The sequence below is a fragment of the Cololabis saira genome, chromosome 5 (genome assembly GCF_033807715.1).
Source record: "Cololabis saira isolate AMF1-May2022 chromosome 5, fColSai1.1, whole genome shotgun sequence".
Classification (NCBI taxonomy): Eukaryota; Metazoa; Chordata; class Actinopteri; order Beloniformes; family Belonidae; genus Cololabis; species Cololabis saira.
This window is the reverse complement of record NC_084591.1, coordinates 12,734,722-12,755,511: the sequence shown is the minus strand read 5'-3', so window position 1 is coordinate 12,755,511 and position 20,790 is coordinate 12,734,722. Positions and strand designations below refer to the sequence as shown.

General features: G+C 40.5%; 1 protein-coding gene across 2 annotated transcripts in view; it reads right to left on the bottom strand.

The window, feature by feature from the left end:
- Positions 1-3,527: 3,527 nt before the first annotated feature.
- Positions 3,528-20,790, bottom strand: part of LOC133443749 (AT-rich interactive domain-containing protein 3A-like) — a 19,926-nt gene continuing 2,663 nt past the window's right edge. For both annotated transcript variants that reach the window (XM_061720941.1, XM_061720943.1), the window contains exons 3-9: positions 13,392-13,466; positions 13,209-13,281; positions 9,615-9,798; positions 8,594-8,850; positions 6,897-7,181; positions 6,696-6,785; positions 3,528-5,458 (exon numbers count right to left, since the gene is read on the bottom strand). In XM_061720941.1, the coding sequence (XP_061576925.1) occupies positions 5,322-5,458; positions 6,696-6,785; positions 6,897-7,181; positions 8,594-8,850; positions 9,615-9,798; positions 13,209-13,281; positions 13,392-13,466 (1,101 nt within the window). In that variant the 3' untranslated portion in view covers positions 3,528-5,321. The remainder of the gene's footprint in view (positions 5,459-6,695; positions 6,786-6,896; positions 7,182-8,593; positions 8,851-9,614; positions 9,799-13,208; positions 13,282-13,391; positions 13,467-20,790) is intronic.

Sequence of the window (20,790 nt, the reverse complement as noted above, 5' to 3'; positions counted from 1 at the left end):
TTCCAGTTTGCATCGGATGACAAGATGCATTTGTGGACGCTTGATGACTGGTATTACTCCTCCCTGGTGGGAGGGGACTGCAGGCACAAATATCCAGCTCACATTACCTCCGTAGCGTCTCTATCCTGCTGCGGCCCAGATGTCAATCTAACACTCACTATAGAATAATTGTCATCGCAGCAAATCCTGCTACCCTCCCTGCGCCCTCATCCCTTCACCTATGAACTCTCATCTCCATTAGCACAGAGATCTGCAGGATAAAGGGATTAAATGAACACAGTTTTTTCCTCTATACTCCCTCTTCTTGCACGATATGTAGATTTTGATTCAAAGTCCTTGACCTGGTGCGATTAGAACATGGACAAAGTGGGTTTGTTAAAGCTATAACTAGACCCCTCCTCCGCCCTAAACAAAACCTTAACTGACAATGACATCCAGGGATTCCTATGGCTTATTGACATTTCAGGTTAATTTTCTAAACTTGTTTCAAAGTTTTGATAAATTGTAAAATATTAAAAGTGCACACACCTCTCAGTCTCTGCATGTGGGGGAATACATACCAAGAAAACCGACCATGACCTAATGAAGGTGAATTATAAACATTATAAAATGAATCAATAAAAATAAAATACCTGTAGTTGTCTAAGCCCATCATTATGAAAAAAAGCCTGCTTCCAATATCAAAAGAGTTAGTCAAAATATGTACAGCATTTTACATTATGTACAGAATATAAATCATATATAGTCCTGAAATCAGATGATTTTACATCCATCCAATATTGGTAAAACACAATATGGCCACCCAAGAGATTCAGCTGACTAAACTTTAGATTTAAAGCCTGTTGTTATTCATACTTTGTGAAACAAATAGTGTAATAATAAATAGTGTAATAATGTAATTATTTAAGAGGGTCTTAAGTGTAAATACATTGATCCAGACTTTGAAAGCTGTGAACTCCCTTTGAGAGCGTCTGATATGCTACTCAACATATTTTGAGCCAATAATGAGTGTTGTAAATTATTGTATTGACTTTAAAGCCTATCCAAACTTTTTTGTTTGTTTGTTTGAAAGAAACTGTTGACAAAGTGAAAACGCTAACGGTGTTATGTCGCTCAAGAATTGAATAGCCAAATATGCCAGGGACCCCAAAAGCAAAAACACTGAGAGACTGGAGTTGCAAACAAAGGATTTAATAAATAAACTCAATCCGGGGGAGGTGGACGGAGCGGTGGAGCGGGGAGACACTGGATTGGCTTGAGGGAGCCTGGAACACAAGGAAAGAACAGTTAGGATAAAAATAGCAGACCTACAAAACCACACACACTAGAGACTAAAGTTTCTGCTGCAGGTACTTGCCACAGTAGTCAACGTCTAGGTGCCGGGCGTCGTCTCTCAGCAGCTTACGTAGCAGCCCTTGATGACGATGGTGGAGCAGCCGGGCTGATTGGAATCAGCCACACCTGTGCTGGCTGCTGGCTGAGGGGCTTGTGGCACAACAAACGGCTAGGTAAATGTTAAAAACCCTGGACTGTGTGGATGCCATAATGCATTCTCTTGCCAGTTACATTGTTTGATGCAAAATATATATAAATGAAACCCAGTATAACCAGTACTGGAGTTGAGGGGGGAGGAGGGGGGGTGGCATCCCCCCTGAAATAAAAACGGTCAAAATCATCCCCCCTTTCCATCCCTTATGTCATTTCATCAATGAATGTGGTTTTACTGCTATTTCAACATTTAGAGTCATAACCAGAAAAATAACTTATTTGACAATTTTCACCTGTTTCTAGTCAATTTTCACTTGAAATAAGTAGAAAGATTTATCTTCTCATTACAAGCAAACAAATCTTGTTCCACTGGCAGATTTTTCTACTTATTTTAAGTGAAAATCTACTTGAAACAGGTGAAAATTGTTTTTTTCCAGTGATGAGTCTTGTTTTAAGTGTAATAAGATTTTTTTTTAACTAGAAATAGGACAAATATTCTTATTTTGAGTTTTTGCAGCGATCCATTTTACTTATCCTGTGAAGGACAGAAGCATATTGATAAGTTCAGAAAACTCTTTTTTATTGTTGTGTTTTGATGTATTTGATGTAAGCCCTGTGGATATTTAAAGCTTACAGAAGGCTGCATTTAACTGCTGCTATGTCATTCCTGCAGTATTTCTGCAGGTGCTTTGGTCAGTGCTATTATTTGTAATATATTATATTATTTGTAATCAGCACAAATTATCTGTCCCCATATGATAAAATCCACCATCCCCCCTGATTTTTTTTTTTTTACAACTCGAGTACTGAGTATAACAATAAAATAATTCAGTGAAGATGCTGGAGGAAAGCAGAAGAAAAGAAGCACTTCTTCAAAAACCTGACTTAAAGTAATAATTGATCAGAGGTAGAATTTAACTGCTGAAGTTCATGTAACAGTTTGACGATGACTTTGTTGTATTAAAAGGAAAAGAGACGGGACTTTAAAGCTGAAGAACACCCATGCCCCTGTTAAGCATGGTGGCGGGAGCATCATGCTGTCAGGATGTTCTGTTACAAAGATGACTTAGAGCAAAACAAAACTAAGGTGTAACTGTGGCAATAAAGTCTGGATGTCTCTTCAACAGTGAGTGTGACTTCAGACCAGAAAAGGCCTCTGCAAGCGAGAGAATCTGCAAACCCCACCATTTCCTGTCAGGGGCGTACGTCAAAAACCCAGTGAGAGGCTTTTGGAGACCCACCCTAAATATTTGATCAAACTCAAATCATTAAAATGTTTTATTACCAATATAAAAGTGAACCTGACGGCAGAATTATTTATCTTTCTCCCAAACATTTTAATTTTTCAAAGTCTTGGATTAATCAAATCAGTAAATGACTGAAGACAGGGAATGTTTAAGATCAGGAAATCTAAACGTATTACTGAATATAATGTAAATAGTATATAGATGTTTCACTCCTGAGTCCTGTACTTTGCAAAAATAACATTTTAAATACAGTATATGAAGCCAATCATAGAGACAATGCAACTTAGAACAATAATTATTTGGTCCTTGGAGGGAGCAGACCTATTAATGTTGACACCTCCTAGTTTGATATTTTGAACCAGTTTTCCATCAGCGTACTCACATCTAGCAGTTTGTGTTTATGGTTTTGTATGAAGCCTACAGGCTGTTTTAAAAGCTTTTCCTTCATTCATGTGTTCACTGAAACCGAAAATAGAGATGATTCATTTGACAATGTTTAAATTATTTGATGATTAATCGCCATAGGTGAGTGTATACATTATAAAAGGTGACTTTAGGAGCTTTGAGGTTTGCGTGTAATGTTAATTACAGTATAACAGTATCAACACAAACTCACTAAGGCTATTATTACAATGACAGCCCAAACCATGTTTTTATATATTGCAAGAGATCAGATCAGATCTGTGTCCTCAGGGACGTTCTCTAACACGTTATTGTGTTTTACATGCATAGAGTGGAAGTAAAAGAACCAAAATGGACGGTAGCGCAGTGGCTTTGATACTTTTGCGAAGATTTATATTTATTTACTTTAACAATTTACAAGAAAGTGTCAAGGACAGAAGATGCAGCGACGTATTTTTTTTTTTCTGGCAGCTAGTCAAAGCTAGTTAACAGAACAATCCCTGTCACTTCCATCATATATTCACAAAAAAAAGCAAAAAAAAAAAAACTAACAAACTTATGAAACCCTATTGAGAAACAGCAGTGCGGATTTTCAAAAACAACAATTACACCACACGATTCTTTTTATTTTACATGGCTACATATCCAGGAAATATGTTCATCCAAGACAGGCATAAAGTTGAACGTCTTCATTTTCAATGTGTCAAGTTCACAGTGGCATTTGTTTGAAATTACACGTTCACTTGATTGTCCACATACAGATTATTTCAGCACATGGCGAAATGAACTCGTGTCAACATTGCATATTTCTAGTGGCATGAGGTAGCACGGTGTCATGTCTTGTTTTACACAAAGCTTGAGTCCCTTACTGATACATGATTTCCATTTACACAATTATAACACAGCAATATATTATGAGATACAATATAAGTCTGAGAAAACTTACCAACGTGGAAAGTCAGTTGAGGTAAATGTTGTATCACTGCAGTTCTATATATACGTATAAGTTCCCTGCATAAACAGTCTTTGATTCACAGCTGAAATAAGTGGTCAGCAATTTCAAGCCAAATGATTAAATACAAAAAGTAAAAAACTAAAATACAAACAGCAGAATTCAACCAACCTGCAGATCCAAATGCCATGCATGCCGTTTCTAGGTCAGCAAAGAAATGTATAAACTACGGCCTTTCACTGAAGTTCAAACAAATGATTTTCTACGGGGAAACAAAATTGCATCAGGGAAGTATGTATTATTTATTGACAGGAGCTTTGCCACAGAGCTAAGGCTTTTTGGTCTTCATTGGCTGCACTTTGGCGACCACATTGTTATGCAGATGCGACGCCGAAGCTGCAACACTCAGTACGTTTACATGCACTAACAGAAAGTCGAATTGTTGACTTAATCTGACCGATATTGAAGTTTTAAAAGCCATGTTTACATCTTAGCCGGGCTGTAGTCGAACCGAATTGAAGCTCTTGAGATCGAGCTTTTAGTGCCAGATAATGCGTCCTAATTCGATTTATTCCAGCATGTATACCAACCCACGCTTAGCCCAGCTAGTGACTGCCCCGGGACTCCACCCTCCCGAAGTGAAGAGCCACGGGAGCGGGAATAATAACAGTCACGGCATCACAACAACACAGTAACAGAAGAAGAAGAGAGAGACTTTGTGTGCATCTTACCTGCAACATGATCGGGCTTAGTATGTACGACATCTACAGAGCGGAGTCGAACGCACCTCACTCAATAATCGATTGTCTTCTTGCGCATCTTTACTTGGATTTCTCTGAAACTCCAGTTTAATCCATAGGAAGATTGTTGCAGATAGCTTGATTTAGATGTGCATGTAACCGCACTGAGTGTTGGATAACTCGCTATAAACGTAAATGACATCCAAAGGGGCCCGACATCATTCTCACCGTGCAATTTTCAGCTCTAAAGACACTTTTAATGTAAACTGATCTGGCCTGAAATTATTGTTGGTTTGGCAGCTTTGAGGTCATACATATCTTCTTGACGTGAACCATTACAGACATTTTGCTGTCAGAGTAGTAAAAAGGACAACGAAAAAAAAAAGTTGGACGCCTTTCTTTGTTGCATTTGATTGTCCCTGAGTTTAATACCATTTGACTGACAAGTACATAAATTGTAGCACGTAATCATTTTATTCTGATGTAACAGCCTTAATTTGGTCTCTTTGAGGGGGTGGAAGATGAGAAGGTACTGTGTGAGGAGGAAAGAGCGCTGAAACCACTTGTTCCTGCCGGAGTCACGGCCTGTGACGACACGGAAGCAGCCGACTTCTGAGCAAATAGTGTCCCTAAAGCACAGAAATCAGAGAAGGTTAAATCTGACAAATACATGGGGTCACAAAAAAGAACTTGTACAATTAGCTTCTTATGTAACAAAAGACAACAAAAAAGGTCACTATTAAGGTAAAATGTTCGTCATTCCCAAAGTAAAGAGCATCTGCTAAATGCAAGACCACTACTACTGTGGAAAAACGTGCAAAAGAAAAAAGTACAGATTATTAAAATAGCATCAAATATTTTAGTTAATTTATTAAACACTATGCAACAAATACCTATAAAGTGCAATCTATATCATGTGGAATCATTTTAGTGAATTCACATCTGTCAAATCTGCCAACATTAAAATCTTAAATAGATTATTGGTACTTTGGTCAATTTTCTGTATAGTCAAGTGCAGAAATTAGAACTCCTCTTTTATTCCCACATGTCCTTTTGTCTAAAACACATTTTTTCTTTTTTTTTAACCATGTCCTAACTTAAGAAAAAGGAAGCCAAAAAAACAAAACAAAAAAAAAATTATAAACCCAATACTATGTAACCTTTTTCATTAGAAAAAAAAAAAGAATTCAGTGAAAAATTATAATGGAAATCCACCTATTGTTTTGGAAGAATTGTGTCACCTTCTTCTCTACAACTCTACTTGGTGATTGGATTATACACAACTTTCTTAAGATCTTGCCATTAAGATCTTGCATTCCAACTCACCTACCTCAAATTAATGGTTCTTTAAACGACCTTAAGACAAACGAATAGGGTCATCTGTTCACTTAAATCAAGTGTGTTGGAACAGGACGAACAAGCACTGCTAAACAATGTTGGACTCCAGATTGTATAGACATTGTTTTACAACACTTTCCATACTGACGCTTATGTGTTTCCCTTTTTGGTACCGTGTTAACACACGTCTGAATGTTCCGGACGAGCAAATAGCCAAAACATCAGTTTTTAATAGAGGTCTGCACTCCTGCTGATAAATCACAAGGAAGCAGTAAGGAGGTACCGGTACTTAGCTTTGCCAACATCTTTTCCTTTTGGCTTCATTTTTATTCAAACAATAAAACATCCATTGTTTAGTTGGTCTTATACCAAGACCCATGATAGTCAATGATTTTTACTGTTTTTACTCAAAAATAACCTGGATGGAGCACTAACTTCACATGACAGTAACTACCTCTGTAGTCTGTATTCTTCTACACAAGCATCAGGAATAAAAACGGATTTACCTTCAGAAATGCCACAACTCACCTGAGTAAACTGTACCATTGACCTCCACAGAAACGCTGATACTTGCAGGTCCATTAGTGGAGATATTCAGCGACAAATCCTGCTTTTTTTCTGCAAAACAAAACACTGATTAAGTGACTTTTCTAAAACTCCCACATAGACATCATCCTATAATGTTAAATAATGATAATAAAGCGCAGCGCCGCGACAGCAACAACTCACCGTGTCCATTGTTTAGATTGAGGTTCACGGGGTTGAAGTGGGAGGCCATAGCCAGGATGTTCTGCTGGAAGGCCTGTTGCATGAGGCGCTGCTGCTCCTCTGCCAGCCGCATCATTTGCTTCTCTGGACCATCGGCTGCAGCGCCACCTGCTGCTCGATCCAGTCTCTCTCTGAGGTGCTCCATCGTGGCAGCTTGTACCTTCTGCTGCTGCTGCTGCTGCTGCTGCTGCTGTCCGAGTGCAAGAGCCAGCGGCAGCCGGGGTATTCCCGGTGTGGAGATGTCATCTTATCAAAAAAGAAAAACAAAATAAGGAACAAGGTGGGAAAAATGACAGACGCCTGGAACTCACACTGGTATGTTCTGCATTAAGTCCCAATCTCAATTCTCCCCCTACTTTTCTTCACTCGCCCTTCTTTTCTTCCCTACCCCCTAAAAAAGAAGGGGGAGATTTTAGGGCACTTGAGATCTAGGGCACTTGGCCCAGGTGCCTGTCCCAATTCTCCCCCTACCCCTCGTTTTCATCCCTACCCTGATCAGGAAGCTGAGAGCCAAAAGCTGTTTTAATTTCAGCTGTAGCGCTGTTAATATGGCACTTTATTAAGTTTTTATATTTTTTCCAGGCGTAAAAGTAACCGTTAAGATCCCCAACCTGGGCTCAAATAACGCCTGTTAAGAAATTTGCTCTGAAGATTTCGGGATTTCTGCCTGACTGACGGCTCCGGAGCTGATTATGGTTCCGCGTTAAATCGACGCAGAGCCTACGGCGTAGGGTACGGCGTAGGGTACAGCGTAGGGTACGGCGTAGGGTACGGCGTAGGGTACAGCGTAGGGTACGGCGTAGGGTACGGCGTACGGCGCGCGTCGCCGCGTAACCTATGCCGTAGGCTCTGCGTTGATTTAACGCAGAACCATAAAACAGCTCCGCTATCTTCACTTCAGCTTTATCTGAAAGTGTGTAAATTACCCAGATAACAGCTTTTGTGGTTTCTGAAAACTATTACCGGTATATCAGAAACATCCAAAACAAATCTGACGAGTCACAGGATTATTTCTCTCTATTTCTCACAAAAAAATGCTTGCTCCCTCGGTCACAATCTGAGACGAGTCTGCCTGTTTGCCCTCGGTCGGCGAGTCAAATCGACACAGAGCCTACGGCGTAGTTTACGTAGCCTACGGCGTAGGTTACGTAACCTACGGCATAACCTAACAGCCTTTATTCCAGCGCGATCTTCGTGAACAACGGACAAAAAAGGGATTATGTACATTCACTGAGTGAATATTATAAAAGTAAAATATATATTCCTCGCTAGAAATGTAATCAAAACGCTCTTATGCAGAAACTAACTCAAAATATTGATTTTATTCACTAAAAAATAAAAAAAATGTCCACCATGTATTTTTTTTGGATTCAGTCCGCAAATGGCGATGAAAAGCATTCTGGGAAATTTTTATAGCCCCTCGCTCGCGAAGTCAGCATGTCACATCCCTCGATGTGAAGGGGCTATTCTCAGCCCCTAGCCCTCGTTATGCACACTCCCCCTAGGTGAAAAGAGGAATTGGGACGCCACTACCCTCACGAGAATGCGCAAAATATAGGGGTAGTGAAGAGACGAGGGGGAGTATTGGGACGCACCCTAATACTAAACACAAAAAGTGTCCCAGAACATCCTTCATACAGCACAAACCGAAGCCCTACCTGCGTTTCTCTTCAGGTTTTGACCCCCGGGTGTGCTCAGGCCGTTGTGCGGGCTCGGGTTGAGGCTGGTTTGCATCGTCGGGGAGGACAGGAGTGAACGTGGAGCAGAGCTCGGGCTGTGAGAGAAGCGGTAAAGGCTGTTGGTGTAGCTGGGCCGCCGGCCCTCTCTGCGGTTGCTGTCGATCGCCGCCTGCAGTTCCCCCGGGGAGCTCAGTCCTTTCTTCTCACATTCAAATGGGTACAGGTACTTCATGTATCTGGAAGTTCAAATAAAGACATATGTATATATATATATAGACCTTCCCATAAAATACTTATTAAATGTGAAGGTCATATCCTTTAGTGCCCTCAGAGACAGGCCAGCTGACAGTCTTGCCTGGGCCCCGGACAAAATAATCTAAGATGGGCCCCCCTGCGCCCGGATCTCTCCTTCTCCCTTTTCCTCTTCCTCTCCCTCTGCTCTTCAGGTTTTTATACAAGCTAATGGACGTTAACATTAGAGCTAGCCAGTTAGGTTAAGTTACAAGGTTGGTAAACGTTGGCTGCGCTGTTTCCTACCTTGCTCTACGCTGACTTTATTAATTCCAGCTTCACCGTCACCCCCTTTTTAAAATATTTGTGTAGAGAATCTCTGAGGCCTCTATTTTCTTCTTCTCTTCTTCTCTTCTCTCTTCTTTTCTGAGCACCGGACTTGGGCTGACAGGACATTTTGACCATTCTAATGGTTGAATTAAATGATAACATCAAATTTTGATCAGCGGCCAAACCATTTTTGTGTTGGGGGTTCTTGACCACAAGGACAATTAGGAAGAAAACAAATAACAAGCTTTTATGTAACTCAAATACTACATATTTTTTCCACAAATAGGCATATTTTGAAACATTTTGAAAAATGATTCCATAATTTAATGAGAAAAAAAAAAATAAATAAATAAAAAAACATAAAATAAAAAAATTTCAGTTCTGGCACAACAGACCCGTTTGTCCCCCCCTATCGGCGGGCGTGCTCGGAGATACCTACTGTGTGCGGAGGGTAAAGGCTGCGCTGGTTATGGATGTTGGTAGATTGAGACCTTTGGTGATCTCCCTCCAGATCTTTTTGTTAATCACCTCCACCAGGCCTCCCTTCTCCGTTACAAGCTTATAAAGCTTGTACAAGTCCAGCACCTGTTTTGCCATAATGGGGATGCGGTTCACGGGAGTTCCTGGATAGGTAGACGAATAAATACAGTGAAATGGGATGAGTTGTGTGTAATGAGTGTTTCTGAGAGGTAAAAACTCATCAAGATGGGTCCCATTATGGCACTTTTCCACTAGTACCTACTCAGCCCGGCTCGGGTCGGCTCCACTCGGTTTGGTTCTTTCCCACTAGGGGTCTAACGTGCCGAGTAGATACTTTTTCTGTAACTACTCTGCTGAGGTTCTAAGCGGCTGAGTCGGCTGAATCTGACGTCATCACAATACAGGCCACCGATTGGTCGGGGGGTTGGAGTCAGACGTCTGAGTCAGGATGTGACATCAGCGAAAGAGCGACTCTGACGGCTCCTTGTTCATTATATTCAACAGGCAACGGAAGCGTCTGTTTCATGATCCAACTCTGAGGTGCAGATGTTCATAAACCTGGTGCTGAGGAGAGAATTAAAAACGGATCTAGACGGGCGATAAGGAATGACCAGATCTACCAGGAGCTCTGTCTCTTCATAGCTGCTCACGGCTCCAGCTGACTTTTCAGCAGCGCCGAGACAAATTAAAAAAAATAAATTAAAAAGCGTTGCTGCTTGAAGCTTATTTCACTCTCATTGTTTTAACTTGATATCGAACACAAGTCACAGACCCAGCAGCACATCTATCATCTCCTCCAGGTTCTACATCTTTAGTGTTGTTGTCTTCTTCGTTTAGATCACACAATCAAATACGTCACAGCAGCTTCGCTCCAACCAGGGTTGTAATAGTTTTGAATTTTTCATTTTAGTTTAGTTCTATTTTGTTTTGACTTTTTCTCCTTCAATTCAGTTAGTTTTAATTCGTTTTTAGTGTAGGTTTGCTAGTTTTTATTCGTTTTTATATTTTCAAAAATGCTTAGTTTTAGTTTAGTTTTTACTAGTTTTAGTTTTGACGTCACGGACCGTGAGGCGTTAAGGTGCCGTAGCTGCCAGTTGGAGATAAACGGCCAGAGCAGAATAAATTGATCATACCAAGTGGCTTATATTGACAGGGACCAAAACGGAGGAAATGATATCTATAATTTCAGTTTGTTTTAGTTAGTTTTCTAAACACGCAATATAATTTCAGTTAGTTATCGTTTTTGTCTTTTCATTTTCGTTTTTATTTAGTTCAGTTAACGAAATTGTTTTTTCAATTTTAGTTTTCGTTATTTCGTTCGTTTTCGTGAACGATAATAACTCTGGCTCCAACCTCCTACTTCTGCTCTGGGTGCTAAACTGTTATGGAAAAGAAACCAGGCCGAGTTGAGTCGAGCCGAGCTGAGATGAGTAGAGCAGAGTAGGTGCTAGTGGAAAAGTGCCATTAGTGCACTTATAAAAGAAGACTCACAAGAAGAAAGTGAAGAATGAGAACATATTGTGATTAACACGCCTGAGGCCAATGTTAGGTAATGGGACTTAGCATGTATAACCCAATAGACCTGTCCAATGAAGCTTATTTCAGAGGGGTGGGGGTGGGGACACTGCCACAACTGCTGCTTTTCTTGCTGCATTGATTTGAGTGCAAGGGGGAGGGGTGATCTTACAACCAGCCGTGTCTGCCAGTCATAGGGTTGACAGCTAACCCCTCCAATCCCCATTGAGAGAAAAGCCAATTAATGAAGCAGACTAAAAAGCAGCCGTAGAAATAAGATTACTTCACGCTTACGAAACCCATGCTGGAGGTGCGCACGCGCGCACAGAGACTGAGGTCGTGAACTTTGCTCACGAGTTAAGGTATCTGGACGCATCCAAACGAGAAACCTTTTGTCAGTGGAACGTCAAACTAGTTGTGTGCTTCAAACAAACATTCATGGACCCATTTCCTCCTCCCGTCTCACAGGGGTGGCAGTGTTGGACGGTGGGGGGGGTTGCTGGAGTCTATCACAACTGCCATTAGGGCGATAGTTGAAACCCCACTACAGGGCCACACAGACAAGCAGGTAGCAGCACACTAACTAACACACATGTCTTGAACTGCGGGAGGAAGCCGGAGCAGCTGGAAAGCATCCAAGCGGGAAGACGTGAAAACTTCACATAGAAGGACTTCCTGCCAAGATTTGAACCAGACAGTCCTCCGTGAGTTGGAAGGTAAACCACCACGCCACTGTCTTCCACATAAACTCACCGGCCACTTTATTAGGTGCGCCTGGTCGACCTAATGATGTGATGACTGTATGTACACACACACACACACACACACTGCAGGAGAAAGTTTCAGACCTGCCCGCTCCAGTTTTGGTGGTACAGACTCCAAACAGCCAAATAAAAAGGTCTTTAGTCACAGAAAGTTAATTTTTCCATTAGGGCTGTGTGATTAATCGATTTTAAATCTAAATCGGATTTATTAATCACAATCGATGTTAAATCGATGTTTTTTGCAGCTGGCTGCATTACAGACAGAGCTCGTCTAGTCATCTTTGTTTGGTCAAGAAAATTGTAAATGTTGTCACTTTACTAAACTCAAGGAGGATTTACAGTATCTTTCAATTGCACTTCATTTATTTATTTATTTATTTATTGGTTTAGTTGATAGGGACAATGCAGTTTAAACATAGTTTCAGTACAATGACAGCAACTGATGTTCTGCACATAGAGTTTATAGCATTTGCTAATTTGCAACTCCTGTCCCTAGTTGGGCTTTTCTAACAATAAAATACAATACAAAAATATCTAGGACCTATGATACAAAATATAAAATTACATCTATTTAAAAACAATCACAAAATAAACAGTCACATAATCCCACAATCTCCACACATCATACACATACTCCCTCACTCATTCACTCCCTCTCAACACGCATCACAACACACATCACAACACACACAGTAACATTTCAAAAGTGGGTACAATCTTGTTGTGTTTTCAGCCAGTTCTTAACCATGGATGCAAAGATTCTGCTATCTGATACCAATTTTATTTCATTCGGGAGTCCATTCCCAATAGGGAAATTTGTTTGCTATTTTTCTTTAAAAATAAAGATAAAATATTTGAAACAATTTATTCCATTGTCTTTTGTAGTTTTGCCAAAAAAATCGAAATCGAAAATCGGGTTTTCAGAGAAAAAAAAAAAATCAGGATTTTATTTTTGTCCAAAATCGCCCAGCCCTATTTCCCATATTCTTTTCAAAACATGCCCCTTTTAAATTGGCATCCTACTGAAAACTAAATTATAGGTAATTTCAGCTTCAACATTTGTCCACCTGAATGACAAGACAGCTGTATGTTCTCCAACTTGATTTGTAATGTGCACATCTTGCCGTCAGTTATTTCGTTTTTTTAGGTTAGTTATTTCTGAGTAAACCTGCAACACCAGGCGAACCATGCCATTGGCCATAAACAAGTATTGCTAAGGATTTTTTTTTTTAAAGACATAAAATTGGCAAAAAAATTAGCTTATTAAACGTTACCTCGTTTCTGCATAAAGACAAACAGTTCATCAAGAAACTCCTTCCGTTGTCGGTCACCATCTAGTTCATAAAGCTGAAAGTGGGGAAAAAATAAAATAAATAAGTAAAAACAACATCAGTAAGACAGCAGTCAGCTGTGGTTATGTGGTGAACTGGAGTATTGATCGTGTTCACACTACTAACCTTTGCAAAGTCCCTGGACGGCTCCCCCCTTACTTTTCCTGTGTCGTTCTCCTCAGCCCAGAGGCCACTTCCTCTCTGCACACACACACGCACACGCACACACACACATACACACATACACGCGCACACACACACAAACACGTCAGCAGTTAGTTCAGAAAAAGAACAGCCCCCCCCAGGCTGAAGTATTAATGATAACAGCAGATAGCAGCCTGGCCTTTGTAATACTCACTATTCACCATATGTCAACAAACAGTTATTTCAGAAAGTGGTGACAATCCCAAGCACCCCCCACCCCTCCCCCCACCGTGACTATGCAAAGACTTCTTGAAAGTTATTTAAATTCGATTTACCACTCGTCAATCTACCCGGCACATCCCATTTTGAGGAAATGTCACAGCTCCCAAACATAGCATAAAGAAAATCTGCAGGTGTTTTGCTTTCTTCTCAGGGTTTTTTCACCTGCTTCAGCACTAAGCATCGTGCTCTTGGTTTAAACTTTGGTGATTAGACATGGTTCTGTAGCCTTTCCCAGCAACGTGCAGGTCTATAATGCTTTTCCTGAGTTCCTCTGGAAAACGCTGTGATCGTTGCACAAGCTTGACATCAAGCAATCTTTCAGCCACAATGTCATGTCCTTAATTAAAAACGCCTGATTCAAAGTAGCTTTGGGAAACCTCGTAGTCGGGATTTCACACACTTGTTCTACTCTGCAATCTTAGTTATCTCATGTGTTATCGGTCAGATTTTGTCTACACAAATCATTTATGTTTTATAGTTTTCACTTTCAAACTATACACTTTCAGATCATTTTTCTTGATTAGTTTAGAGATGTTTCTATGTAAACGGTGGATATGCTTTTTAAAGACACACGCATGTCTATGTAAAGTGTCATGGATTACCTTTTTTTTTTTTTTAAATAAATCAATACTAAAAACATTCATCTTCCTTCATAGAGCTCCCTGCCTTTGCCCATGACGGCACAACTACAAGAAGGCCGAGCCTTTGTCTTAAAAAACGATGACTGGGGTGGTTTTACTTCATTGAAGATTGAAGGCTGTTTTTTTTTTTTTTTTTAATGCTCAGCTCTCTGAAGATCCCTTTGACCTTTGACCTGGTCCTTGCAACACCTTATTTGTTTCACTTTTCAGCTCCTCTGATTTGCTGGTATTCTTGGCATTTGTTGTTTTTTTTAAGATTTTGTGGCTCTAGTGGCCATTATCCAAAGTGTAGACAGGAAGGGGGTAGAGAGAGACAGAATGGGGGCGACATGCAGCAATGGGCCGCAGGCCGGGACTCGAACCTGCTCGACTCGACCGCTGCAGGAGGACTGTAGCCTCAGTGCATGGGCCGCTTGCTTTAACCACTGTGCCACCCAGCAGCCCGGTGTCCTGTTGCCTGACCCAATTTCAGCCAAATCAAAACTGTTGCATGGCCTCATACCCAACTTGATAATGCTTTGCTGATTTTAATGACTGCAGACAGTCCAGGCCCCGTCGCTGCAAAACAAACTCATCACCTTGATGACAGTTGGTATGAGGCTGCACAGCTGCAGCCTTTCTCCCCCTCACTCCCTCTTTCTTTCTACTCGTAGGTGGAAAACATTCACATAATCCTTTTTCACTTGGGAATCATGTACTCCAGATTGGTTAAACATGGACTCATGGCCCTCATAACTGACCTGATCAAAGGTGTACGCTAGGGCTGGGCGATAAGGCCTTTTATTAATATCTCGATATTTTTAGGCCATGTCACGATACATATCTTGATATTTTGCCTTAGCCTTGAATTAACACTTTGATGCATACAATCACACCAGTATGATGATTCTATATGTCTACATTAAAACATTCTTGTTCATACTGCATAAATATATGCTAATTTTAAACTTTCATGCAAAAAGGGGGAAATCACAATTTAGTCAAACGCACGTGACTGACGTATGTAAGTAGGTGCGCTTGTTTTATGTCTCTGAGAAGGAGAGACGAGACGAGAAAGAGTGAGAAAAGCCTGCAATTTAATGCCCGCGGCTAAAAGCAAATGCATGACAATGTATACTCGAATATTCACGATATAGTCATTTTGTACATCGCACAGAGTAGAAGCCGCGATACATCGAGTATATTCGATATATTGCCCAGTCCTAGTGTACGCCTGGCTCCAGCAGACCCCCCTGACCCTGCATAGGATTACGTGGGTGTGGAAAATGAAATAATACATGGATGGATGACTGGATGAATGGTTGCATCCATCAGACAATGGCTGATATCTTGCCTGCTTGGCATTGTGTTAACACACACAAACACACACCTGAATTCTCCAGGCTAAGACAATCTGCTTTTACTGAGGTCTGCACACCTGCTGATGATTAGCTTATCAAAGGCCAATAAATAACAACACATGGCTGCAACTTACCCTCTTCAATCCTGTGGAAGTAGTAAAGGGTATTTCTTTAGTTTTTTTGTGGTTGTCACTTTATTTGGCTTCATTGTTTTGAAGGTAAGGCAAGGCAAGTTTACTTCTACAGCACGATTCAACGATAAGGTGATTCAAAGTGTAAATAATGGCACTGTGGAAAAAGGTTATATGTTATTTGCCTAAAATGTCACGACCGCCGGATGCAGAAGCAGTAGGTACTTGTTCTCCACTCACAGTAGTCGCCAGTTGAAGTGGATCAAAAACACACTTCCATGTTAGATTTATGAACGAATATGCATACTTGTCTTAGGACAACTTTGATATGTTTTGATCCATTTCAGATGTTGACGGCGGTGCAATCTGCATTTTGGTGCTGGTATGGTGTAATATTTCATGGGTTAGTTCATCTCATCATTACAGATATGCAGATCCATATAACTTGAAAAAAAAAGACAAGGTTTATTCCCTTTTTCCGTATGCAAAGAGACATCAATGATGATCGATCCATTTTAGGCTAAATTCAACACACCAACATTCACAAAAAGGCAAAAAAAGTCCTTGAAAGGCGGCCTGTAAACATCAGCCTCATGTTTATGCGTCAGAGGACACATTTTTCCACATTCTGGATATGCCTGGGCACAACAACGTGGTTAGGTTTACACAACACAATTTGCTTATTAGGTTTCGGCAGTTAACCTGCGTGGTTATGTTTAAGACAAAGATTGTGTTTTGGTTTGAAATACAACAGTGTAATGCACCTTGTGTAATGCATCACACTGGGAAACAAACCTTTTTAAACATGTTAAGGTTAGAATAAAAAAATATATTGCATTGATTTCTTACGCCAAGTAGCTGGACAAAGGGTACTTGTTGCAATGGTACGGATCATCTCATGGTTGACTTAAGGTCTACTAAATGCTCGGGTCATGTGGCTGCAAGACAAGACCAAATATTACTCCACCAGCATGTTCAACAGCTGGTAGGAGGAGTTTGTGCTGGTACACCATCTTTAGCTTTGCCAAATGGACATTACTGTCCAACATCCCCAGTTTGCAGATATGATACCATTGTTTCTGAAGCCTTCTCCTCGTTTTGTGTCAACCTAACCAAGTTGCTGTGGGATCCAAACTTATTTTACTCATTTACTGTTTTTAAATCAAGATTTGGACAGATAATTTACAGCAAATTATGTCACGATAGGGGGAATAGGCTAAACAGGCAAACTAAAGGCGCCAAACTGTTATGTGGCACAAGACAAGGAAGAGTAATGCTTGTTCAATTAAATATGACCCCCCCACCCCCGCCAACCAGCATGACATTAAAGGTTAAAAATGTGAGGGCAGTGCAACTGTGCAGAAAAACTCACTGAGGTTACCGTCTTGCTGAAACACTGAAAGCACGATGACACACAGAATGACCAGTTTACAGTTGTGCTTCTACTTTAGCTCTTTATGTCGCATAAAAACCTTTTTTGTCGGATTATAGGACGTGCATTTCCAGCCCTGCCTGTGACTAGGGTAAAATGCCTTATAGTTCACGCTTATTCATCATAAAAATGGTATAATAACGTGCTTCAAGCAAATAGTCACCTGATGTTTGATGTGGCAACATGGTCCAACTCGGGGTTAACGATAACATTTCACCCTTCAGGATCTGATAATCTGTTGGTTTGTAGTCCAACTGTAACTCTCATTTTGTTTGCAGTATAAACAGAATTCAAACTGCAAACGCTGCCACTAAATTAACAGCTGCATCAGCGTGAAACACAATGGCTCCCTTTGTTGTCAGATGTACACCCACATGCATTTTAGTGCTGATTCCCTCCACGCCACCGGGTCGGGGCGGACGGTCGACCCGACTCTGGTCCTTATGGAGGTTCCTTCTAGTCTAGTAGATGCTTTTCTCCGTGCCAGTATCAAGGAGTGGATGGGGCTTCTCTGAAATATTTGAAAATCTCAAGCAGATTGTCAAATCACACACAAAGTCATTTGAATCCATTAATTACACTGAAATAGTTCCCTTTTGTGCGGTTAAAGTCTCAGACTTTATGATCTAACCGGATTAATCATTGATTCTAGCACAGGGCTTCAATTGCTTACAAATTTAGGAAATGTCAACTCTGTCTTTAATTCATTACCTTTAGCTAATAATTGAGTTAATACGTTACCTGAAGCTGACATTTCAAACCATTATTTTAATCATTTATCCACAGTTTTTTGGTTGATTTTTCTTTTTTTAAGCGAAACTTGTAACCTTTTCTTGTACTGTGCACTGTTGTCTGAGATCTTCCTACGTTTGTCTAAATACAAGCTGAAACCCCCTGAATAGGCCGTAACCGTGTTGGACACTCCAACCTTTACACACTGCGTCCACGGACACACAAGACTCGTCCCTAAAGTTGCAGAGCTGCTGACAGCTAACAGCTCAAGCTAAGAATTTCCAATAAAGGACTTCTACAATTCCTGCAGAAAGCCTATTGGCGGTAGATAAACATCCCCTTCTTTTCACCATCAAATCAAAATAAAACCCTCCCCCTCTCCTGTTGGTGAGCCAGTGAGACCTACTGTGGATCCATCAACAAAGAGCTTTCAGTTAATTGCTCACAGAGCTTTCACACATTCGGGCCTTGGAATCCTGATAGTATTCAGTATGTAGGTCAGGAAAAGGTTTCTTTTGTTTTGTTAAAAGGGCTATTTTATTTTTACAGCCTGATCTTGCAGATTTAAATTCTGTTTTATGTATTTAAATTGCAGTTTATCATATCCCTGCAAAGCAATTCAGTTTGAAGTATGTCTCCCCAACTTTGCAGTGTGGGAAAATGAATAATTAAAAACAGTTCTTATAATGACTTGCAATTAAACCATCCGGTTTCTCCTGCAGAGAAAAACTGCAGTAACTTGTTTTTTTTTTTTTTTTTAATCCAAATCAAATTATTGGGGCTTTAATCACACCGAGTCAGGATGATTCATTTGGTGCTCCCGCTGTGCTGTAAGCTTGAATGAACTTAGGACCCATTTTAAGGCCTCACAGTAGTGAGATCGCATACAGCCGCTGAGCAGCAGCCCTGCAGAACGCCAGGCATGAAAAGCATGTCGGCATCTTCAAACATGATTCGGTGATGAACTGAATCAAAGAGAAAAGCTAAAGACATTGCAGCAAAGCGCTCAATTCAGCCCCTTTGACTGGCCACAGACTATTTAAGAACAAGTGAAACTGTTCCCAGTGGAGGTTTAATGTGCAAAGTCATAGAAAGGAGTTATAATTATGGTTTTACTCTCAAAAAAATGAATAGCAATGACTTCACATGTAAGACCAAGGCTTTGTGGGAAACACTCCAGTCTAATTTTAAAACATAATGAAAAAGAAAATGATTAAGGAACCCAAAAAAAATGTAATTTCCTCAGTCTGTTATTAGGATTAACACAATGAAAAATAATATCACAAGAAATACCAGGCGGATTTAATCTGACCACACACAAAGCCAGTCACATTTTGACACAAATGGGTCACAGTAAATACCTTGTGTACGTTTATTCTAACAAGCCTCTGATATGTTTATTATGCTTTCAGCAGTGCAGGAAACACAAACCGAATCGTTTCACGCGCTTGCAATTAAAGTTGTTTTCGCAACAGTCAGAACTGAGCTAGAGTGATATTAGATGGTCACAGTTTGGTGAACCGGCCTGTGAAAAGCAAACACATTCTCACTGCAGCAGCAGCCATACAATGTATTGATTGCATGCACTGCAATTAAGTTGCCATTTAGCGTTGCCGGGCAACGGCTAAATTATGCAAAGCTATCCACAGAGCTACAGTAGCGTCAACACTGAGATCCTTTAAACATGTTGATTCAGTGGTGAGGAATTCAGTGATAACTTTGATGATTCTACATGTGTTAAAGAATACCAGTAACAGCATTTTTCAGGCAAAAGGGTGAAAGACAAGCTGAATAAAACCAAACAAGTTATTTATATACAGGTGGATGAGCATTCCAAAAGATAATTCTGCTCCAACGAAACAATTGCAAGTAAACTTTACAAGTGGCTTGTTTGCCTGCAGGGAGACAGCAACCCAGCTGTCCTTCCACCCACAGCCCTCATTAATCATAATGCATTATATTGACGTGGGGCCGTTGCAGGGGGACCGAGCACAATCACACGGGCTGGCCTCCACAGAGAAGCAAAACAACCATAAGGAGAGTCCCTTTTCTTAAAGAAACATTCCAAAGTTAAAACAACCCTTGATCTGATATTAGACAGAAAGAAACTATGAGCTGTTTCCAGTGACAATGGAATATGCCTTTGCAGCATAATTGCAAATAATGTTGCCAGTTGAGGTATAATCAACCTAACTCCAAACATAATGGTAATTAAAGCCTCTGACAAGACTCCAAAATGTATATCCGCCTAAGTGATGGTGCAGATAGGGTCATTTTAACTTCGTACGTGTACAAAAAGTGCATAAAAGAGGACTGATGGTACAATAGGCATTTTCACTCTTTTTACCTTTATGTAAATTTGATACGTCTGTCCAGTAGCTGCCATCATGTTGTAAGTTCGTAGAAGTCGATTACTACTGTCAAAAGAAACCGCCATCCACCTAAAGTCCAGGTTGAGGCTTATCCAGAACTAAAATTTGTTGCAGTTCCTCAACTGTTTGATAGAAACCGGCTCCAAAAGCAAGTCAATCTCCTTTGACTCCCATATTATAATCAAAAAAATACATTTTGGTCTCAATCATTTGATTTCACATCCATGACAACTCGTTTTTTTAACCACGCCAGAAGAATTTATATAACGCATTACATTTATTTCTGATATGATTGACAGACAGTTGGATCAGCCAATGGCTAGCCACTATCACTTCCTTATCTGTAATCGTCATGCCGCCCACTTGGCGAAGCAACCAGCCGTTTGTACAAACCCAGCGTCCATTACAGGTGACAGTCATTTTAGATTTCACCACCATGAACGTGTTAATC